Source organism: Mya arenaria, chromosome 4 (genome assembly GCF_026914265.1).
Source record: "Mya arenaria isolate MELC-2E11 chromosome 4, ASM2691426v1".
NCBI classification, from domain to species: domain Eukaryota; kingdom Metazoa; phylum Mollusca; class Bivalvia; order Myida; family Myidae; genus Mya; species Mya arenaria.
The window spans coordinates 60,130,798-60,156,155 of record NC_069125.1 but is presented as its reverse complement, the minus strand read 5'-3'; the positions used below and the strand labels follow the sequence as shown (position 1 = coordinate 60,156,155).

The window sequence follows — 25,358 nt, the reverse complement described above, 5'->3', positions numbered from 1 at the left end:
TTATCACAATTAAAGCTAATGCGCTTAGTTCTGCGGCGTGGACCCCAGATACATGTAGCTACTAAAATGGAAAATATTTATAGAACTGTGATGTCTTTTGTTATACCCTAGTTTTGCCATTTGTCTTGTCAGGCGCTGCTAACCACTGACCCTGAAAACCCCGGAAACCATGACCTTACCCTCATGCGCTATATGAGACTAAATGTGCATCTCATTTGACAACCAGAAACGGTCGTGAAAAAAACGATGCACCGTTAAATCTCTCGAAAAACCGAAAAGCCAATGAGTGATTGCCTTATCTTTCCGGAGTATAACTTGGATTTAAGATATGACCTCCTTTACTTTATTCCCAGGAATCCATTTGCCTAGTGTCTAATTCCAAACCCAGAAAAAACAAGAACTTCCGCTGGACCTTCCGTCTTGTCAAAAGACATGGGTACATTACGTTGATGCATAATGTTCGCAAATGCGTTCATTACTTGTGAACATGGGGATCTTGAAGTATCTCCGCCTGGAATCCATATAGAGAGAAATCTTGTGGTTCTATTGGAATGAGTTTGAATGCATTTTTGATGTCCATCTTAAACAGGTGACAACCTTGGCCAAGCTCTTGCGTTAGCTCAACCGATGTCAGAGTAGGATGTATGAAATCATGACCATGGGGATAAGATAAATGGTGGGTCATCCTTTTTGGGGAACCAAACCGATAGGCTACACTATACAGTTTGGAATTGGCTGTCAGGTAAAAGGTCCCGCTACCCGGCCTTCCTTGATTTTTTCGTTTATTTTTTGCCTTATTATTTGTGGATATTTCAGACTTTTTTGGACAGATGTTTTCGCTCCTGTCTGGGGCCTTGGTAATATTGGCTCAAACCGTGTGTGGAACTTTTTATGCAAAAACTCGACCTAGGACTCGTAATAGTTTCAAAGGAGTTTTGACAGTGTATTGAAATTGACAGGGGATGGGGCAATTTTAGTCACATTCGATTTACATGGAAGAATGCCGAACCTGGTGTCGACCACCGTTATTATGAACCTGTTCCGATCGGCAACATGAAGTATTGCAGTTTACATCTTTCCATCAGCATGTCCGTGTGCTTCAAAAATACTGAGAGAAAATCGTTCACCAATATCAGTTAGTGTGCCAAGATAACGTATTGCGTATATCAGTTAACACAGTTTACTGACAAGGCAGGTGACTGCGCAGAGAGTAATGTACAGATATGTAATGCAGTTTAAGGCTAATAATAACCTTATCTAAGTTATAAAGTATAACGCAGATTTGAACAATTCTACTGTTTCCACGTGTAGGTGTATTATTCTACATTGTTAATAACAAGAAACTAAGCAGTGTTTTGAGACAATTTATTTCAGTTTTTGTTCATATATTTTTTTTTTGATGTGTACTTATAATTAACAATGTTAATTTAACATTTCAATAATAAAGGCTAAAATGCAGGTTATAAACCATAAATACAACGATGGCTTAAACGTCATCTATTTTGCATAAGGTATTTCATATATACTCGTAGAAAAAGGTTTATGGTTAAAATATTGGATAATGGATAAAATGTAGTTGACATGCAAACTAGCAACTTTTTATCTAGCATGCCACTTAACCACATGACAACATGTATTGCCCTGAGAATAACTAAATAAATATAAAAAGATATAGAAAACAGTTACATGTGTTAGATATCAGTACACAGAATTTAAAACATAATACAAGACGAATCTGTGAAACATTTTATGTTAAATCTTTGTTTCTCAAGTAATCTTAAAAATGTTATGTCATATTTCACGAGATGCACATCATCAGAACAATCCAGAAATAAGCAAGGCAATAAAGCCAACCATAATCTAGTATACCAGTAACTAGATGCTGATGTAAGCAAGCTCTTTTAGCATATCATAGACAAGCAAATGTCAAAGCCCTATGAAAAAACAGTGTTGATTAAGGAGGTATGTAAAAATGCAGAAAAAAAACATTCTTTAGACTTGAGAATTAATTTCGTAAGTGTTATACATTTACCATCTATGTATATGTTAGTTGTCAATGTGTATATCTACAGAAAATGGAGCTGGTTGCTGGGGCTTGCAAGCCCAGCCGCTAAACTTTCTGTAGATCTCCCATATTGAACACAAACTTTGATGTGTTTGATATTTGACCCACTAATTCTGCCCCTTTAGACTCGGTCACTATGTAGTTTTATTATATTTTGGCACAATTGTTCAACTACCAAGCTTCATGAGATAAGTGCTGATGATTGTGACTAGTCAATAATGTGGGATATTGGTATGTTATGGTCATAATTGGAATGGATATAGAAAACAAACAAGGGAAAACACTTAAATATAAAAATGTTCCTTTTTGACACATGGATCATCATAATATTTTATTATTAAAGTTTCTTTTCAAATTTATTCTGTGAAGGCCTCGTTAATTTTGCTAAAATAAATGCATTTCACTGTTTATTTATTCAAATATACACCAGTTTTATTATGTAATGAGCTTTGGCATGAATTTTGTTTTAATAATGGTCACCCAGAAATAACATTAAATAATCTTAGTAAAAATTTGTCTGTTCATCATTTTAATCTATAAAATTAAGCTGAGCATTGAAAACCTGCAGTATTCCTTGTTGGATTTGTTCACATGTATGTGTGGGAACTGCTTTCCAATGATCCTTCTCATGTGAATGTCATTTGAATCCAACCCAAAAATATGAGATTTGGTGGATTTACAAATCTATTTTAAGAGAAAGCACCGATTGTCCTGGGTTGATCAAACACTGGACTGTAAATTAAAGATATCCAGCAAGATCACACAAGTTCTGCTTTGTACAAAAATAAAATCTTACGTCAGGACTGATCTTTGTGAAAGAAAATTGGAAAAATTGAACACCAAATAAAAGTTTGACATATCAGTCTAGAATAACTATTCTACATATAAAAATATATAACTGAACATGAGGAGCTGTTTTTTAAACTTAAATGATAAATTTAAAATTCAACTGTTCACTTGATCTCACAATAAAATACAGCTAGAACGCTGTGAAGTCATCAGAGAAGCATGTCTAGTATTTTACAGTTGAAAATGGGGCATGACTCAACAATTACTAACACCAGAGGGCTCTGCTATACATGTGTGCTTTGTTTCTGTAACATACCAAGTTTTATTTAAATATCTAGAATAGGTTTTTAGTTATGGTCAAGGTCAAAGTCTTTCCATAAAGACAGTGACACCAAGGTTATGACAATACTTCCACTTATTTTGAATAAAATACCAAATGAGCTAACAAAACAAACAATACAGACATTAACAAAACAACGAGCATAGAGTGAGAATCAAGACTATTCTTAACAGAAAGCAATAAATAAATTCAACAGTATGAATAAACAAACCCCTGAGACTAAAAATCATGTGTTCTTTATATCCTTGAAAGCAATGTAACACATGAGGCACTTGAACGAGCTCTATATCAATGATCAATTAAAATCCATGTTATATAATTTACAATGAACTGGAAGTGAAAGATATTTCAACAACTAAATAAATAGTTTACATTTTAACAATACCATTAAGCTTATCAAAGAGGCAGCTGCCGCAGCTTAAATCTAGGTCTTGATTTAATTTACTACAATATTTTCATATCTGAGAAATATAAAATAGTTAAAATACAGATCGATTGGTGTACAAGAAGCATAGAAAAAGCATAGCAATTGTTTGAATCTGATATGTCGCAAGTTCCATAGTGAATGCAGATATTTTCATATAAATTCAATACACTTTTAAAACTAAGGCTAAAAAGAGTAAAATATTACTTAAAATCAAAATTGCATCTTCTTGCAAATTTGAGAAAAGCATCCTGATTGCATGGCATTGCCTACTGAAATTAATGCAAGTTTTGACAATACTGCTTAATAAAGAATACAATAGGCTTGTTTATTAAAAGCAAATGAGCTATACATTTTGTCCCCTTACCACTGTCATCAACCTTCTTAAGGATTGAATTTGAACTGGAAAAAGTAAATATTGGATAAGAAATTCTCAGGTAAGAGTGTGGTATACAAGCAACATAAAAAACTTCATTTCTTTAAAACATACAACTATCTGTATTTGCAGTCCAAAAAAAATTGAAAAATGATTTACCAATTAATTTATTTTTACTTGCAAACTTTGTTTTACACAAAACTGTTGTTCTTTAACAACAGATATCACAAAATGCCCTTGAGATCTGTTTCAAAAAATACATCATTCAGTGTGAGACTCCTGTGTTTCCATCTCTTGTAGCACTATATCTGACCTTTGACCTAGAAACTCCTCAAGGTCACACTCCAAGTGAGGTTTACATGGGATTAAATGATGTCCTGCAGAATTGCTTCTTGGTCGACATGCTTGTTTGGTTGTAGCACTAGCACTTTGATTGTCTTCAGAACAAGAATTCAGTTTAATGTCACTCTCCTCAAATGTGAATATTTCTTCAAACTTGAAGCAGTCTTTGTTTCCCTCGTCCCGATAATGGTACGCCATAACAGACTCCATTTGGTTAGTAACATGCAAGCACTGCTCAAAAGTGTCAAAAAACTCATCGCCAAGTCCAGAGTTTTTCTGCTGAGTCTTAAATGGAACATTTGGTGAGCCAAGCCTGGCACCAGCACTGTCACTGCGTGGTCTGTGTTGGGGATACAGAAGGTGCACATTTGAAGAGTGTGGTAAGTTTAATAGGGAGCCAGTGGGTTCACGTGCAGTGTCAGAGTCCAGGTCAACTGCAAACTCAAAGTTGAGGTTCCTGATGTTCGGATGGGCAGGCTGTGAAGTATCGGATTGAGAGAAAGATGGACAGATGTCAGACTCAATCTGATGATAGTTGACCTCAGTGATTGCCAGATGACAGGTAAATCTAGAAATTAATATGATAACAATATTCAATATTTTTGCATGTAATAATTTATGGCAGTCAAGAGTCACCAGTTACCTGAAACTGCTCTAAAGAATCACTATTTTGTCTATTACTGACAGTCTTCAACATCATAATAAATGACATAGCAAATGAAAATAAATAACTTTACTTTAGTTAGTAAAATTGAAATTGAAAGATGAACAAATGGAAACCTGTCCTACCTGGCAGTGTATCTGCGGTTTTCGTGTCGTATACTGGTGACAAGATATTTCAGCAAGTCAGCTGTCTCTCTGTACATTGACTGGACATCACTTGGAAGATGAGGAAGATACTCCAGGAACCTGCAGTTTTTGAAAAGTAAAGTTAAATGTGTATGTTAATTCATGTGTATATATGTGCACTATCATTCTTACATTTAAATTGAAAAAAAATGAGTATTCTATGGTTGTGATCTTGATCAGAAACTCTCTCTTGCTTTCCTGACTAGTCAAAATTTAAGAAACACAGAGTTTCCAAATGTGTAAGTATTGATTTCACTTTATTCTATAGAAAGACTTGTATTAACTTTACCAAATAAGATAGCATTCAAGTTGTTAATAATTTTTTCCTTAGGAGCTAATTTTACATTTGAAGTAAATATGTGTAATGCTGTGAAAATGTTAATGCAGGCTCTTATGGCCTACAATCATTTACAGTCTATATTAAGTTGCCTACCACTTGATGTTAAAACAAAACTTTATTTGTTTAAATACCTAGCTGTATCAGTTTTGGAAGTCTAGGGTATTGACAATATTAATGACATGGACTTATCACATATACCGGTACAATTCTGTAAGGTTCCCCTTATCATTGCGATGCAAAAAATGAGCACTCAAGTACTAGTTAAAATTCATTAAAAGCTCTGGGGCAGTGATTACGGACAGCCTCCAAGTCTGAGAAGGGAAGGTTCAATGAAATGAAGATACTCCATTTTGCCACTTGAGACTAAACTCTGTTTGTAATCACGGCTTCTGTGGCTAAACTGCAAATCTTCATCTCACTGTAACTTTCTATCTAGTTGATAGTTTAATACTAAAGTACGAAATTGTACACTTATTTACATTTGTTTCTATAACACATATGAAATTAATATGATTTTTGTAATTCAATAAAAGTGCTTTTCTGAGTCTGGACTAGGACTTCAGACTGTTTGTAATTATGGCCCCAGACCGGCTAATCCAGTTAATCCTTAGAAATATCTAAGTAAATAACAACCATAACAATAATGCTTTGTATGCTTCATTGCCATTGGTTAATTATATATATAATATTGGTCTTGGAAATATTCTTAATGAGTTTAATCATGATAAAGGAAGACTATTAACAACATTGCATGCTTTAAAACTCAAAGAAGATAAGTTAACACTTAAAGCTGCATCTTAGATATATTTATTTTTATTAAGTTAATAAAGGGGTTGTACAAATAAAAAAATTTTTTTTTTTTAATTGTTTCCAATATATGTTAGGATTACTTATATGACTGACTATGTATGTATTGATGGAATATAGAATTTACCTAATGCATGCAACTCTTTAAGAAATATTACACACCACTGAGGGTCATATGACATTATAAGGACCGGCCAGTCAGCCACCGAAAGTGAATATGGACGGAGGCGCTAGCCGAGGTCCATTCACCTTCGGGGGCTGACTGGCCGGTCCTTATAATGCCATATGGCCCGAAGTGGTGTGTTATATTTCTTATATTATACTGAACATTTTATATAACCATTCAATATTTTGAAAGCACTTAAGATGTGTTTTATTGAATAAAGCTTATAATGTTTACTTGCGACAAATTTTCGTCGTTGTGAAAATAGCAAGCCGTATTTACCAGTTGGATGACGTCAGCGGTCCATATTACATTTTTGGCGAGGTCTGGACCGGCCAAAAATATGATATGGACCACTGACGTCATAAAACTGGATTTTCATCAAAATACAGTGATATACGGACCGATTGAGTTTATATATACAAAGACACTCATGTATGTGAGGTATAATATCAACATTTATGTTATCATTATAATATGTACAAATATGTGATATATTTGTTAGTAGTTCTTTATGTATGATATATGTCTTGTAAGTCCATATAAAGTTTGTAACTGGACAAAGGCAAATTATGTCGTTTTCCAATCTACTCTGAAGCCATCAGACATGATTATAGGTTATTATATCACACAGAGTTGTTGCTAGATTACCTGACAGCAAAAGTGTAGCTCATGTCAACTGGAAGGACCCAGGGTGTTGCAAGGATTGAGAGGAGCCGCAGGGAGCGGTGTCTGTTCACATAGCCCTTCAGACCTTTGTTCACCTCATCTATAGCCTCCTGCAGGGCTGTGGATATAAAAAAAAATGTAATATTAATGTTGAGTAAATACACCATTTCAGCAGTATTTTAAGCAGGTTTACCACTTTATACCACGTTATACCACATTATACCATATTATATCAAACGTTTCTGAGCATATGTTGTTAAAATCAGTTTCAGTTATTTCTATTAGTATTGTGTTTTCATCTATTTTGAAAAGGGAGTTGTTTCAACATCATGATTTTATAGCTAAAACAAGGAGTTCATATGGTGAATGCATTAAAACAGGGTTTTCTCCATTTTGACAAATGTGATTTTACATTTGTGTGCATTTTTATAAAGGATAAAGATATGCTGCTGACCAATAATCACACAGGTCCACCTTTGTTTTTTACCCCAAAATGACCTATATTCACTCTGATAGTAGATATCATGCTGAGAAATATTCTGAGTCGATTTGTTGAAGGTTGGATAAATACTGATGAATTTATGAAAGGAATAAGAAAGTTATACATTTTGCCCTAACATTGAACCTAGTGACCAACTTTCTGACCCAGGATGACCAGTATTCATAATGGTCATAAATATCATGTTGACAAACTGTATTTACACTGGCAAATATTCTGACCGAGTTTCTGAAAGATCGGATAAAACTGTTGTTTCTATGACACAAAATTGTTGATGAAATCATAAACCCTCCCTCCCAAATAGTTTTCACATATCTTTAACCTCTGATTCTTTTCAATGAAAAATCTGTCAAAATATGCGATATTTTCATTCATTTTTAACAATAAAAATACAGAGAAGTCAAAATGTATATTTTTATGAAGGAAATTCATTTAACTTTCCTATTTTGTGATTATCAATAGAGTGGTTCAGAAAAATATAAACAAAATAAGTACAGGCATAGTTTTGTTATACATTTTCAATTCTGTTGCTGAATGAACTTTTAAAGATCAATTATTATATAAAAATCATGATGTTGAGACTGATTTGAATTTTGCATTTAACTAAGTTGTCACTTAACATGTAAGATGTTGTGCAAAAGGAAATATAAATGTTGTATACACACTAAAACAACTTTTAACTGCCCATCTTGTTTAAACATCATAAGATGCAGTGTCAGTGGTCGATTATTTACAGTGGCCGATTATTTACACAGTCTTACATTCCATAGTTAAGCCTTAAACCAAGTTAAAAGTTTATCTCATGAAGATATATATATATATAGAAGAAATACAATACAATGAGAGTTTTTCTGAAGAGATTATGTTTTTGAAATCATGAAATGACTCGCAACACAATAAAAACTGAATGTAAATAAAAAAATAAAATAAGAAGAGAAATGTCATGCACTCCTCTTCATATGGCCATTGCCTAAAAACATCAAGAAAAAGATAAGAATGCACATAACTTTGAATAAAAACTGAATACCATTGAAGAAGTTTTTTTTATCCCAGTGCAACATTGTTGCTCAAAGGCATGTAAGAATGGCATTAGTACTTATCCCACCTATGACAATATTTATTTTATGTCTTTTTCTCTTCTGCTGCAATGAAGAGTGTATTATGTGAAATTAGAAAATGACATTAAGTTTAGAATGGCAAATTTGACTTTCTGTTAACTTTGTGCAACAATATTCTATATGTGGTCTGTAAACTATGCAGAATTTCAACAAAAAAGTCTTCTGCACCTTGTGATTTAAAAAAAACAGTTGTATCTATTTTTCTTTTAAGTTACTTACAACCATTTCACTTTCATTCCACACGCTATGCACTTGAACAACAACAAGGCATCTTTCGTTTAAACACTACCTTTTCATTCTGCATTTATTGGGGGGGAAGGGGGGGGGGGGGGGCATTGTCATTCCACATGTAAGGTCAATTTTTAGTTTCATATACTTACACCTCAATTTCCATTTATATAATACACCATTGCTACATATTACACTACTGATACTACATAATACAAACAGCAACAAAACTTTAATGCCTCTGTATACTAATAAAATATATAATTTGGTTTAGACAAACATATGCACAGTACTTGGACTCGTGTTTAGTTTCAAAGACACCAGCCAAGGTATATTTATCTGCACTTTTTCAGGTATATTTATCTGCACTTTTTCAGTTAACACTTCACAAATGCAAATGTACTTTGAAAATAAACATTTTTTTCTTTGTCAAAATGAAGATCTTGAACACAGACACCATTTATAATACAATAATAAGTCTGCATCATTTATATCACACATTGTGCCATTGTACACTGGCTGACATCACAACAAAGAACCAACCACATAGTTAATTAGTAGCTGCAGACAGCTGCACCTTTATCAGTACTGAATATCTGCTGCAGGGGGGTAATGATTAGTTTAGCCTACTGTTAAGTTCAACAATGACAGAAACACATCAGGAACCACAACTTTAATATTCTGTTGCAAGTTCATAGTTATGTTTATAGTCTAAATATATGTCATCAAGTCTAGTGAAGACATGAAAAACAACAACAACTGTATAATTTACTTGGGTTTGCATAAAGTTGTCCATTACTGCATCAATGACAAGCATACCTGATCCAACTTTGTGAGGAAGTTTGTCAACCAAGGCAACTTGTCGTTTGTTTTTGCAGTCATGGCAAGTGTGTTCATCACATCCCCCCTCTTCTTCCTCTCCCACGTGGCTGGTCCTGCCCTCTGCACCAACCACTTCGGGCTCCACATCCTCCACGGGTACCTGTACCTGCCTGATCACGCTGCGTACACTCAGGTGACGCACACATGACAACAAGTCTGCAAATAGGAAAAACATTGTTTACTTTAAATATGGCAAAAAGTCAAAATAGACAAAAAGATCAATTTGATCAAGATGCAATAAGGCTAACAAGACATACCCAGTTGCATTTAAAGTCTACGTGTATACATTTTTTTTGTAATCTATCATTTAAGGAATGAATTGCGAGCTTGATGTCATTATCGGGGTATGAACGCAATTGAGCTGGTCAAAGTGTGTGGAGTCCGAAGGACTCCAAGACTACTTTGACCAGCCCAACTGCCTTCATATCCCCGATAATGACATCAAGCCCGCAATTCATTACTTATATTTACACCAATAGTTCATTATTTCATTCAAGAATTGTTAAAAAACTTAATTTCATTAAAAAAAATCTTTTCAGTAACCCATTCCTACCCATTCTGTAAATAGAACGACCCGACTCTAACCGGAAGCATTTTTTTCAAATGACGTCACAATATCGCGGGAAAAGATCAACCACTTGAAATCACTTTTAAACGTAAAATTCAAACAGTTATGGCAACTACACATTTAAAATTTAAAAAACTAACACTTTCTTAAATGTTGATTGATATTTTACGGGACCTTCTGACACAATACAAACAATAACAAGATAGATATTTTTCATGTATATTGTTATGCAATGAATTGCGATCCGAACATATCCGAAGATGTTGATTGATGAACGCAATTGCCGAAATGACGTTCATTTAAGGAATGGAAGTTGAGGTGTAAATATTAAGTATTTAACTCATACATACAATTTTTATTGCACTTACTGTTATTCTGTAAGTATTTAAGCGTGTCATCGAAGCCTTGCTGGCACATATCAGACAGGATCTCTGGATGTGGGGGAAAGAGTGCTCGTGAAATCCGATACAGGTTGTCCATGGTACACTGCACACTAGTGTTGGCCAGGTATATACATGTCGGACTCATGGTAGTGTCCTTTGGACAGATATCACTCTCTCCAGAAAATGGTGATATAGTCACTGTGGAGTCGTTGAGGATTGGGATGTTATCACTGAGGCCGCCATCTACATATCGCTATGGGAACAAAAAAACATGATTACAATAATTTATTAACAGACATCCTTTTTATTTTTATTTTTTTATCATTCTTGTACATTAATATAATAAGAACTATCATTTAGAGCTTAAGTAGAGCTATGAACACAGAAGTTAAAGGCGCACAAATTCATTATAGGTTGATGGAAAAAAATAAAATAAAAACAATTCATTATCATGTTTAACTTGTTTGATTTTAATGATCAAAACAAAAAAGATGATTTGTGAACAGATAAAAGTGTAAGAGATAATTGATATTAAAATTGCGCTTTTTCAACTAAAGAATGTGTTCATATCTATTAAATGAAATAAAAACACATTCATATTAAAGGCTAATATTTTTTTTATCTGTTCACAAATCACATGCTTTTTTGTTTTGTTTAGATCAATATTAAAAGTCAAATGAGTTAAACATGATGATGCATTAAAAATCATATTATTATTTTTTAATCAACCTATATTGTGCGTCTGTATGTGAATGAGGCATCATGAGTATTCAACTTTGGCAGAGGGACAATGTTACAGTGAAAATACCTACCACTCCTTGAAAAAGAGGGGGTACCAGTCCAGAGTAGAGAGGCACATGGGCACTGCACAACAATGCCTGCAGCAGAAACATAGAGGGAGTCAGCATGAAAAATTGTGGCTTTTGTAAAACGAAAATACAATTAATTTTAAACTGGGAAGTGCATGTACAAGTCAGATGAAAATGATGTTAAGATAACATCTGTAGAAAAAATATAACACATTTATGGACATAAAATTAAAATATTAGACTAAAGAACTTCCATTTACCTGAATGAGTTCTTCCTTTGAGTTGTACTGGGAAACAATCACACATTTTCTGTCACTGACTCTTGTCAGGGAAATATGCAGCTTCCCAGTGGCAATCTCGTGAGCATTGTCTGGCAAAACTTCTCTCAGGGCTTCTCGAAGGATTTTGGCAATTTTGAAGCTAGGGTGCAACGGTCCAAGGGAAAATGACCGCGCTTTGGTAGCCAGGCGTAGTGTGAAAGTTGTACAGTCACCTGCAGTATCACAATGAGTCATATATTTCTCAACCATTAGATGAAACAGATTACAAGATAACAATATTTGCTTAATATTTCATTGCATCCTGTAAATCAAAAATACTTAAACATTTAAACTGTTATTACAACACTGTCTGTTCAACCCATATCATAAATGATTCAGTAATGTACATGGGAAATGGAAATTATTTATTATTCCCTGGCTGCACATGGGCATAATCAAAACTTGAAGGCTTCATTAATGAAAAACAAACTGTAAAATAGTATATCAATGGCCTCACTTCTAAATGTCGAAGCTACAAAATCCCATGTTTGCAGTAGCAACATCTTTTAGTATTTAATCTTGGTAATTTGATCACACATTTTTTACACTTAACAGTTACAATTTCTGAAGGTACAACATTTTTGCTTCTCTGTGAGATGTCCAATCATCGCTTGACATTTTGATTCCATGATACAACACCATTTTCTCATTGGACTATTTACTTTGCAATTTTCATTTAGATGCGGCTCGCCTTTATGATTTTAGTGATCAGAAACAGAAAAAAATGCAGCTTCGGCAGTTTAAAGTGAGGTCATTTTTCTATTAAATATATATATTGTGTATCATATATAATTTTGATAGAATGGATTATTCATATTTGCAGATGACAGCCATAAACTTCAATAAGAAAGTTAAAACAGATCATTGGGTCACTCATTGAAGGATTTAGACTTAGTGAAGTTACCATATAAATTAATACACTGGACATTGGCTGTAATCAGGGCCACTTATAAACTGTTTGAATAACCATATCTGGGTCACCTCAAATATTGACTGACTTTGGTCAAGTTGTACATGTATCGATGATAGACTCAATAGATTCATAATAGGTTACTTGACAGATTCAAAAGAAGTAAATAGTTTTATTTTAATAGTTAATACTGACTTACAACTTATTTGCAAAAAATGACATTAGCACATATTCAAGAATTAATTTGAAAAATATTTTAAATCATTTAAAAAAATACAAAAATTAATGCAGAGATACCCAATTACTCAAAGACTTGCCCTAAATGTAGTGTAATACAGTGCAGCCCTTTGTATATTTTTTTTTAAAAAGCCCTTTGTATCTTAATTCATAAAGAATGTTTATTTAAGTCATGAGACTGGATATTACAACAGTATAAAGCTCCTGTTTTCAATTGAATGCAGTATTTCAAGGTTTTGATGTGTGACAGGGGAATGTTTCTTTGTTGGTATTTTATAATAATCTGTAGATGTGAGGTAACTTTGTGGTTGTTGGTCACGGGTTCAATTGGTCAAAGGTTCAATTGAAAAGGGATATAAAGAGTTCTAGTAGTTCAATATTATGGTTGTAGTATTGTAGTAGGGAAAATAAAGATGGTACAAGACAATTATTCAGATAAACATTTACAAATAGGAACAAAAAGTTCAAAGCTTTAATACAATTTTAAAATAATGATTAAAAAATGATACATAAATAAACGGCTAGAACCTTTGGACAGGACGGGAACAATTATTTTAGTGAAAAAGTGATGAAATTATTTCATTATTGGTTTTAGTTTTACAATGTTGCTTAATTAAGAACAGGAATCCTTAAAAAAATGACAGAAAAGATGAAATAATGTGATAAAGTTAGTTTCTTCAAGAAAACAAGTTCCAAACAATCACAGTCCAAACAAATAGATAAAAAATATTATTTTGGGATTTTATTTATAAATACAGTATATGATATGTTTAAGCATTGGGCATGGGATCAAACTTCAGCCCCAGTCAAGTAAGAACTAAACCACTTTGTCAGTTAAAATTGTGCCTTTTTTAACTAATTGACAAGTAAGTTTGCATGTTTTGAAACCTTCGCAGGTGACAGGTGGTGAAAGGTGTGATTAAATACCTGTGGTCACGATTTATGACCTTTTCAAAAGTCTGACCTGCAAGTACTCGGAATTGACACTTAAGGAGAACTTGATTTCACCAATAGATTATTAGAATACTTACAGGAATATTTATCTCTTACCTAGACAGCAATCACATATGAGGCAGCATGCTATCATAGCACCAGCACTGGCGCCAGCAAAATGACAGTTCTCGATCAAGTGAGGGGCATGTTGGCGGAGACAGCTTGCGACACCGACGTGGTAAATTCCCAAAAATCCACAACCAGCAAAAGAGAAATTCATACTCTAATACACAACCGTAGATGTCAGTCCGTTTAACACTATTTATTACAAGTTTTAAAGATTAAAACAGCAAAGCAATAGTTACACTGGACATTTACTCTGGACTTCCACCTCTGTGTTGTGGTTTGTTTCTGGAGATTGGTGACGTAAAATGACGCGCCCCCAACCTTGCTGCGCTCTGATTGGTCATAATTCTGGTGTGACCCAGAAACCGAATTCCTGCTGTCAATAAGAGGTCAAATCTTGTGTGTAAACACAGAGTTGTTTCATAATGTTTAAAGTGAGAATGAGTTTCTCCCCTTTGTGTCTAAAATAATGTGATCAATATGTCAAAAGGTTTGGATGCTTGCTAAAGAGTAAGACAGTTATGATATTTGCTGACCCCTGATAACTTACGAAATAGGGCACCGTATTTTGTTTCATTTTATTTTCTTAAATTACGTAGCTTGAACTGTTCATGTTCAGAAAACCAAAAATACATTCCACACACGTAGTGAAGTACTGCAGTGTACATGTCCGAAGGTTTACCTAGGGCGTTAAGTCTGACATTACATCACTGGGCATTTAACTCGGGACACATCCGTCAACTTGCTTTGATTCTTAGTATTCAAATGTAAAAAAAACAACAACACGTGTATGTACAGTCAATTGTAACAGAACCCCCCCCCCCGGTCTGGGGGTATACTGGGCATAGCTGGGGAAATGGGCCGTGTTATAACCTTCCAGGTGGCCCCGCAGGGTGAATGCAGTGGCTTTTTTTGGGCGGAAAAAATAGCGGGGAGTGGGCTTTACCTAGAGGGTACTTGGGGCATGGGCATTTTGCGGGGATTTTACCCGCAGGGTGGAGATTTTGGCTGGGTCGAAAGTCCCCGCTATTCTCCGGACCTGGGGAGCCTTGGTTACAATTGACTGGTGCATTATTCTTACGAACTAAAAAGAATACCCACGACAAATTTGACCCCCATAGAAAAATCAACTCGCCGGTATCATTTTCATACATGCCATATTTTCTGGAGACCATTCAGGGGGATTTGTTCAAAAGGCTGAACATTCAGGGGGATTTTGATTTTATTCAGGGGGATTTTTTTAAGCAGGTCTAAGTTGGCGAAATTTTAAAGTATTTTTAGATGCAAGTATGAAAAAATGTTTTCACATATAGTTTCCTTTGAAAACCTCTTAACTTTTCATTATACAGAATTATTTTATGTCATGATTTATCATATTTTTATGATACACTGTCATGTCATACTGTAATGCACTTGCAGAACAAAATATGTCATTGGAAAAATATGTTTTCGAGACAATTAAATGAAATTTACCTTCCTCCAAAGTCTTTAAAAAAATTGTGCTTAATTCTATCAGCTTTGATGACTTTCAGACAATAAGGGAATAGAATAAATATTATTAATTTCTTCCTTCCAAAAGAGTAATATTTCTTTGCCTTTGATAATTACTACAAATTAATTGATCACTTGTTGTAAAAGTTTGCTTTTGGAGAGTTTCACTCACATACTGTGGTTTCACTTTGTCATTATTGCCTGATGTAAAATTTAAAAAAAAGAAAAAAAGAGAGAGACCGGGGGATGGATCGAAATTCTGGGGGATTTTTCCCCCCGCCGGGGGATATGGCATGTATGCATTTTACTTGTGTAAAGGAGTAATAATATCATGGCGCTGGAGACTATATTTTGACCAGGGGTCACTTTTCTAAAGAATAACTGGAAGTAAGATTAATTATTACTGGCTCAAGTGAATAACGACAGAGGTTTTGGGATTCTATTGGAGTCAAAATACTTCCATAGGAAGAATTTCAACCCAGTATAAAAAAACAATACCCACATTGTTATTATTATAATTCATTAAAGAAAAATGACTAAGTATGGTCATAATTTTGTAATACACTGTATGAATCTTCTACAACAGCAGCAACAATAGTAGTAGTATTAGGGGTAGCAACATTATAATTATAACATGAACAGGTCCATGATTGTGGGTAGTAATTATTTTATAGGGGGGGTGGGGGAACAATATTATACAGAGAGGAGTCATTTTTTTTTTACTTATGACCAGGGGTCATGATTACATGGGGTTCAAAATACTTCCTTATCCTGACGAAAGAGTTTCCATTAAACTCCCAGGGCAGTAAAGATTTGAAAGTTAACCATGATGATGTTATTACCGTTGTTAATTTTGTTAACCAATCAGCTCAATATACAATTTATCTCTTGAAATATTTACAATCGTCTAGTCCTTTGTGTAGATAAAACTTGACATTTATATTGTACAACATGCAAGGTATACTGACGTCATTGTTTATTTCAATATTGCGCTCCAATTGGATAAGTGCGACATCATTTAACCAATGATGTACGATGTAAAAAAAATCAGCTATTCTTTTATATAAAACAAAAACTCAAATATAAGTATTGATCACATTTTTTTCTTGTGTTTATATCTTATGAACGCAGTACAGCAGGAAGCAAATGACCAAGAAGTGCTAGGGCGACTCATGGAATTTGCTCACGTGCCGTACTGCCTTCACACAGCATAAACGCAAGAAAAAATGGGATCAATCCTTAATAAGTTTCTGTTTTACTTTGTTCTGCAGTTGTTTTTCCAATTTAAAAACAAAACAATTATAAAAAACTATGTTTATTATTTACTTAAAGGTCTATAATGACAAACACACATATGATCCACATGGTGTTTTTAGTATAAAAGCTTCAAACTTCAAACAAGTTTCTTACATAGGTTAACAAGTATTTACTATTAATACTAAAGCATGGTAAACCCCATCATTATACATGCAAATGCTTTGCTGACAACAGTTAGTGGTAGTCAAGTTTCTAAAGGCTTGAGGGGTCATCGAAGATTCAAACCTTTGACTTAGTGCTTTCTTGAATAGTTGTTCAAAATTATCTATGCATGGTTAAGTGACAATTACGGTTCTTGTCTTTACACGACTCAAGAATTATCCACGGTATGCGTATTTTTTCTCAATTTTTTATGTATCATTATTTTCGTTACTTTTATATATATACCTTACTTTGGATATTTATACGAGTATGTTTCTTTCTTTCATTACTACATTTCTTATGAGTCTTTATTTGATCATAATCTCCACTTATACACTGCCATTGTGTCCCAAACTAACTGCAAATGTTTGACAAAATGAGTTAAAGATTTAATTTTACACTAATCAATTAATTGATACTGCATTTTTTATATAAATGTATTATTTTTAAACTTGAAAAAACTGAATTTATCTTTGTAAGAAGTATTACACATCAGCTTTTGTGTTGTGAAACTTAAAAACTGTACTTCATTTCAGAAGCTGCCGCAGGAATCTCAGATTTTTACAGAAATATTTTGCTCACGTCGATTATTATTATTATTATTATTATTATTATTATTATTTAAAATACAATTGATTTTTTAAGTAACTGCCTGAAATCAGGAGGAGGGTGCTGATTGGATGATGGAAATCTCCGGACCATCTGAGATAGATGTGGGCATAGATCTGGTTACTGCTGCACAAAATCATGTCAGCTTCCTCAACAATGTCAACAAGGCAGGGCTTTATTACTGCCCAGTGAAATCCTACTGCTTTATTTTAGTTTCAGTGTGTTAGCTTGAAAAATAGTCATAATTTCAACAAAAAATTTAAGTTGACTATTACATTAGTTGTACTTTTATATCTAATAGTAGTTTTATCAATGGTGAAAAAGTAAACGCCCATCCCAACACTTTCGTGAGGTGTACTGATTTTGAAAAAAATAATTTTTATGTTATTGAGAGAGGGCTGTGACTGTTGTTGGCATAAGTCGTTGCCTTGCTTGTTTGATATTCGATCACTTGTTTCAAATAGTATATAAACCTGTTTATGTTGTATTGATTATTTCATTGTGATAACATTCATGCAATTAAATATTATTGAATTAAAATAATACTTTCAACAGTAACTGTTTTGCTATTGCAGTACCCCGGCCTGTACGGGGGTCCCGTGCTGGAGCGTGCCATCTGGAGATACACACACCTATGGCTGCCTCTTGCTGCACAACACAAGGATAAGGTAGCACTAAACCATTCACAATACAATGTGCATTTGTAAGCTGTTTTTGAATATTTTTAAAAAGCAATGTACATGTATTTAATGCAAAGTAGGATCATTTCAGTTTCAGATTCAATATGCAGTCAGAAGAAAATATTATGTGTATTTAAATAATTTATGTCATAATGTGTAAAAGAAGCAGTTTTGTCTCAGAGGTAAATCACAATGTTGTAGAATTTAAGGAAAAAACTTCTTTATTCTGCCTGTTGTAGGTGTTGTCAGCACCACTTGATGTCGAGTGGGTGTGGCATTGTCACATGTTATCTCCGGTTGCATACCTGCAGGACTGTCTCCATGGATACCAACATGTACCTGACCACACCATCCTAGACACATTCACATACCAGCAGGCTCTCATTGCCACAGAACAGTTATGGAAATATGCTTACCTGGACCAACCATTTGATGTTGACCTTGAAAACTGCGATCATCATGAAGATCAAGATCCAAGGTCAATCTCTCATGAGCTGTCCTATGATCTCATTGCCGCTGCAAGCCGTCAGAAAGTCTTCCAATACCAAGTTTCTCTACCTCATTATCTGGATAATTTGTTTCTTGAAAAAAGTGTCACAAGGTACAAGAAGTACCTTTTCCTAAAGAGGAAAAACCCAGATACATTCCTTGTGCCATGTTATGACATGGACCTGATATGGCACTCTCATATGAATCATCCCCTCTGCTATAAAACTGTAACAGAATCCATACTAGGTGCTATTTTAAATCATGACGACTCTGTTAATGATCGCAATGAAGGTTCTAGGTTGAACAATTCATATGCCATCACCCGTCAACTTTGGAAGACAGAATATGATGAACATTTTCCGGCTTATGGGGCCATGTATAGAGGTGATCCCCCAGTAGGAAAACTGAATACAATTGACAAACAGGACAACTTCAGGTTGCTTTTGAAACAAGTTCATGTTCAAGTTGATAAATTAGAAGTTTCAGGTGAGAGAAGCAGCAACCTTGGAAAATTTAAACTTTTCTTCCTTGACAAGAAAGAGCTGTTACTATCTGATCGTAATGGTCAAAAAGAAGTGGTAGATATGTCTGAGAAGTTGATGACCGTCAAAGGACCTGGCTTTGAGTTTGAAAGGTTGGGATCTTTCACAAAATTTTCTAATTGTATGGACTCTGACAACCTTCATGTTCAGCTATGTCAGCCACAGTCATTCTTCTGCTTCAAAGCTTCAGAATCTTGCCAAGGAGAAGCCAAAATAGAGTTTGATAAAATGACCAAGAAGTTTGATTCATGCAATCAGTCTATCACTGAGAAAGTGGTCCTTGACCTTGACACAGATTTGACCATAACCATGGATTTGACATTGACCTTGAAGAAGCTTGGTTCCTGTGACATGTGGCTGGTTATTGGGGACTATGGAGACTGTGTAATGCCAGAACAGGTAGAACAGCTGTGGGGACCAGTACCATTACCACGACTTCCTCAAGGAGTAGAAAACAAGTGCTCTGTGGCCTCTCACAGGTACATGTATTTCAGTTCTTAGTAGGGATGTCAACGAGTAGTAAAATTAATACTCGAGTACTCGGACGATCGTCCGATCGAGTACTCGGGTACTCGATTACTCGGAAAAATTGAATATGTGTTCGCGGAGACAAGATTGTGTATACATGTATCGTTAATGGCGTATATTGTGCGTTGGTCGTTGGTCATTTTTACCTTTAAAGTAAACTTTCATTACGTATTTTAACAAAAAATGATATAAAAAGAAAACAAATGTTGTTTCAGGCTTTTAATTTGTTTTATTCGTTTCATTTTATACAAGTATGCACTGCAGAAATGAACAACAATCAGAATTTCAAAGAACGAAAATTAATAGCATACATAAAAAATTGACCGAAATTCAATACGAAGTTCAGTTTTTTAGTTGTTTACTCGACAAATTATCTTTTTCAAATGATAGTTTTTCGTACTGTGTAATTGTTGTTTACCTCATTAATATTCATAATTCTTGATTTAAAATATCAACCAATCAATTGTGATAATCATTGCAAAAATAATTAAAATACGCCCATTAAGAAATCAATTCTCGTAACGGTCGATACTCTTTCGCTCGTTAGCGTCCATTGTTTGGTGAAAGGTCCCTAATTGGTATTTGGTTGTCCGGTTAGCGCAGTGATTAGCGCACTAACTTCTCACCAAGGCGACCCGGGTACGATTCCCAGCCTGGGCGCATGTGAGTTAGGTTAGTGGTCACCAAGCCGGAGAAGTGGGTTTTCTCCGGTTACTCCGGTTTCCCCCACAACACAAGGCCACACTCTCGCGCAACATCGTGCCAACGAGAGTGACTCAGTACAAGTTACATAGCTTTCTTCACAATCGTTGTAAAATATATAATGTTTAAACTAATTGGTATACAATAGAATTGTGTAGGTGAAAGTACCGCTATCAAAACTTCGCTAATTGATATCAGTGCTAATTTGAAATAGGGGTCCTTTGTTGACAGTTTGCAACTATCACAACACCTGTCAACTAATTGATTGAGGTCAATTGTATACACAGCGGGGATTAGAGGGACCGTACATTGTACTTTTGGCAACTAACCAGATCTGATATTTTGTCTGTAAATTGGGTATTTGGTGATTTTTATAGATTTTTTTTCCGAGTACTCGAGTAGTGATTTGGTACTCGAGTACTCGGACGTTCGATCGAGTACTCGAGTACTCGGGTACTCGTTGCCATCCCTAGTTCTTAGATAGTATTTCAAGATATTTTTTATACAGGAAGACAAATTAGAATGAAGGTCTTGTTGTTCATTCCTTGGTTATCCCAGTGAAGGTAAACTCATACTTATGTGGTAGTACAGATATTATTGTGATTATTGTTATATTCAGGTTGAAGACACATGAGGGCCAGACAGAGTTCACGTGCCGTATCATACACAGCCTGCCTCTTATGATGTCGTCCGTACAGGTCTTCCATCATGACAAAATGGTAGCAGTGGCTCATGTGATCGGCTCAGACCAGATACCAAAACCTACTGAGGCACGCTGACAGTCTTTTTCTTTCATTTTTTTAAAGAAATTTATTTGCCCAGATATCCTGTATGTTGCTATTTGAAAGTGGTTTACACTGTGGTCTGTCAAAACCATACCTGAATATAATATCTGAGTTAAGATATTATTTGTAATGTTTTACATTATAGGATGAATTTTACTAGAACAAAATCTTTTTCCTCAATAAGTTCTCATACTTACATTTTAAACAATGAGACATACATTTTAGGATCACCAATGGCCTTTGGTGTCCGACAATGTTATCCGGACTCTAGCTTTGCCATGTATATCCAATCTTTACCAAACTTGATGACAAGTATACAAACTTTCTTAAATAAATCTGTTTACCAGACTCATAGCTTCATAAACTCTTGAACAAGGGCCCTGTAATTGTCAAAGTTTGACAAAAATTACCTCACCAACTCTACCCTTTCTTATTTATTTTTCAACAAACTTGGTCTCAATGTTTTTGGATATAATAGCTCCAGAGTTATCTCCCTAAAAATGTTAAATTTTTACCCAATTGCTTTCTTGGCTCTAATTTGACTACTGCTAATTATTGTCTAATATTCAGAGAAATTGATTAAAATATGTTCAGAAGTATATGTTATAATTTAAATATCCATTTCCTAAAACTGTCATGATTCCCATGTTCTGTATACATTGCTCTGCATCACAGTGGTCTTGTTATGCATACCTGATTGTAACACATGAGTAACATTGCAGGTTGGTGATGGGAGCAAGTGTGTTACCCTGGAGCCAAAGAATGGTGAGCGGGCGATGATCATTAAGAACGCAACTGGTGACTGGGGTATCCTTATTGGCCGCTGGGATGGGTACAAAATTGGCATGCCTGCTGTCAGGGGTAGGTTTTATGTTTGAATAACAGGGAAAAAAACATTGATTGACAAAAATGATAAATTTTGGTACTAGTTTCTCAATTAAAACAATTTTAATTCATATGAATTCCCCCACAAAAGAAGTTTGAACCAGGTTACAATGATGTTGGTTGGTTGGTAGGTCTGTCCATACTGGCAGTCTGTTGCAAAATATGTCACCACGAATTATTGGCTGACATTTTTCATAGCTAATTATCCTGACATATCTTCTATTTAAGGGCTAAATTTGAATTTTATTGATATGGAAATATCAATTTTTAGGAGCAAAGTATAAACTGGTCTACAGTTGAAGAGGTGTTGTTCTGATACTTACTACACAATATTACCATGAAGTTTACCTGTTCTTCACATAATTCCCTGAGTCATGTCCAAGTCGTCATTGAACTTTGTGTACTTGAATTTAAATTTTACACTTAAAATTGCACAGATTAGAAGGGATTGTGCCAATACTTGCCAAACATGATCACTGTGATGTGTACTAATGCCTGACATATTTTTCATAAGCCACCACTTCTTGGGAGTTCTGTGACTTTAAATTTAAATCTTTCACTTACTGTTTTGCTAAATTGGAGATTAACAAGTGATCTACTGCCAAAAATAATTAGTATGCCTTATCACCATGAAGGTCACAAGTGCCTGACATATTTCTATTCCCCTTTTGAAGAAATTTTGTCATTTTGCAAATGACAGACAGACAATCCAACATGTTTCTTTTTGCACAATAAATCAAGAATGTTTTGACTTAGGACCATGAAACTTGTAAATTGGTAGGTTGCCCTTGACCAGTAAAGTACCCATTTTTAGGGTCTAAAGGTCGAAGGTAAAGTCACAGCCAACAAATTTTTTTTTTAACTTTTGTGCACAAATTAACTATTGTTTTTTATGTCAGTAGGTCAAACATCAAGATAAAACTATGATACATGTATGTGTGAAATGTTTGTCTGTGTATCATCTGCAAAAGGGTAATGATGTAGGATTATGAAATATTGCAAATAGGTTACACTTCTCCTGACACAGTATGGATTTGAAATCAAGCACTTCTGAGGTTTAGGTCTTTGTCTTTAATTATCTGTAAACTGTGTTTGTATATTAATATGCAATACTTTTCTCTTAAACACCTTTATTCAATCTTGCAGATGTCCCTGACAAAACAGCGCCCAGGTTCACAAACAGCTCTTGTGGCAATACTCCTGATAACAATTGTTGAATCTTTTGCCTGAGACTAATGATGATAGATACGTCAAAGTTGTGTCCTGTGATACTCTAATTGATTTGAATTCTTTTTAGCTTATCCCGATTCAAAACATTCAAAATGTGCATTTTATCACCAGGAACACGAGCAAAGCCTGGCAGGCCTGGGAGCCAAGGTCGCCCAGGTTACCTGACCTTGCTGCTGTACAAGGTTGCCTCCAGGAAGTGGGAGCTGCTCTCCCTGGAAGACCCCTATCTCACTGAGGAGTTTCGGTTCGACATTGCAGATGCCCATGTTGACTTCAAGATTGGGAAAGTAAGTGTGCGCGGGGACAGGAATGAGTTGGCTGAGCATCTGGCTCTAACATTTGCTGTGTCACTGCTCCACGTGTTCCTGCAGCCTCGCCCTGCAAGCTGGGAGCCTGGGCAGTCGCTAGAGCCTAGTGCTGACAGGAGAGGTGTCCGGCGGATCAAGTATGTCAAGGCTGAGAAACTGGCCTTTGTACTTGCTGCTGGACTGCTGATAGCCACACCATCTAACCACTTCTTCAGGAAGAAACTATTAGGTCATTCTAGTGAATCAGGAGGTGGAAGATTTGGATATGGTGCTGTTTTAGGACATGATGAATCATGTAAACATGATAATGACAACCAGGAAAGTGGCAATGCTGAAACAAGTGTTTTTGGTAACCTTGGGGAAGATGGAACTAGTCCGAATGACATTGCTACCCAGCTTTTAGGAGGATCAGAGCAGGATCAGGGTGGCAACAATACTATTCTTGATGTTCTTTATGGTGCTGAAGAAAATACTAATGCTGAAAATGATAATTTCTCTTCTAAATTTTTTGACAACCATAATGATAATGATATGTATAATGAGGACTTCAACACATTTCTTGGTGATGTAGACATGAATACTAATACTGATGGTGGTGACAACAGTGGAGGGGGTACAGCCTGGAGTTTTGGTTATGAGGATGGTGATGGTGGGGGTTGTGGTGGGTGCGGGGCAGGGTGTGGGGGTGGGGGCCTGTTTGGGGGTGGAGATGGAGGTGGCGGTGGAGGAGGGGATTCAGGGTTTGGAGGTGGCGGATTTAATGGAGGGGCTTTTGACAGTGGTGGCGATGGTGGTGGTGACGGAGGGGGTGGACAAGGATGGATGGATGGGTTTAGCTCCATGGATATGGGAGGCGGAGATTCCAGCGGTGGTGGCTGGGGTGATGGAGGGGGTGGGGGAGATGGTGGAGGAGGGGATGGTGGTGGCTGCGGTGGATGTGGTGGATGTGGTGGATAATGATTACAGGTCGTCATAGGTGGGGCAAAGATGAAAAGAGGGAATAAATCAGTTAGAGCCAATAACAATGGAAATAATATAAAAAAAAATTATGATAGTTTGTGGGATTCCCATGTATTCATTGACTCAGTTGGTATGTGTATGTGAATGGAAATATTTGGTTTGATGGGCGCATGTAAAAGAGGATGCATTTAATGTAATTTTTGAGTATTTCCGAACATAGTGGTGGTGAATGGATATGCCAATGAAATAAAGACTGAAATGGTAGCTTGTTTAGGCTATCTACATTGTCTTTAGTTAAATGAATGGTTGATGTAGTGACTAGTGATCTTTACATTTGTTGTTATTTATATACAAAATGAATGTTACTGCTGCAGACACATGTCCAACCCATTCAGAGTTATATAGATATTTTATTTTAGACAGCTTATTTTTAAATAGAATTTTGTATTGCTGGTGTTGGTCCTTATATATTTTATTTAACTTGTATTGTATTTTTGTTTTTTACAGACCGATT

At 35.2% G+C, this 25,358-nt stretch overlaps 2 protein-coding genes across 2 annotated transcripts; one reads left to right on the top strand and one right to left on the bottom strand.

Annotated features, from left to right (window-relative positions):
• Positions 1 to 1,357: 1,357 nt before the first annotated feature.
• On the bottom strand, positions 1,358 to 14,459 carry LOC128231861 (patatin-like phospholipase domain-containing protein 2). The gene is made up of 8 exons (XM_052945102.1): positions 14,169 to 14,459; positions 11,912 to 12,144; positions 11,655 to 11,720; positions 10,828 to 11,095; positions 9,829 to 10,047; positions 7,147 to 7,282; positions 5,126 to 5,245; positions 1,358 to 4,904 (listed from the first exon to the last, which is right to left on the bottom strand). The coding sequence occupies exons 1-8, from the start codon at positions 14,329 to 14,331 to the stop codon at positions 4,256 to 4,258; spliced, it is 1,854 nt and encodes a 617-aa protein (XP_052801062.1). The 5' UTR covers positions 14,332 to 14,459; the 3' UTR covers positions 1,358 to 4,255.
• Positions 14,460 to 17,225: 2,766 nt separating this feature from the next.
• On the top strand, positions 17,226 to 24,841 carry LOC128230952 (uncharacterized). The gene is made up of 7 exons (XM_052943380.1): positions 17,226 to 17,311; positions 17,772 to 17,902; positions 18,311 to 18,403; positions 18,655 to 19,925; positions 21,296 to 21,446; positions 22,184 to 22,322; positions 23,688 to 24,841. Exons 2-7 carry the CDS (start codon positions 17,807 to 17,809, stop codon positions 24,839 to 24,841), a joined length of 2,904 nt encoding a protein of 967 aa, XP_052799340.1. The 5' UTR covers positions 17,226 to 17,311; positions 17,772 to 17,806.
• Positions 24,842 to 25,358: the final 517 nt, after the last annotated feature.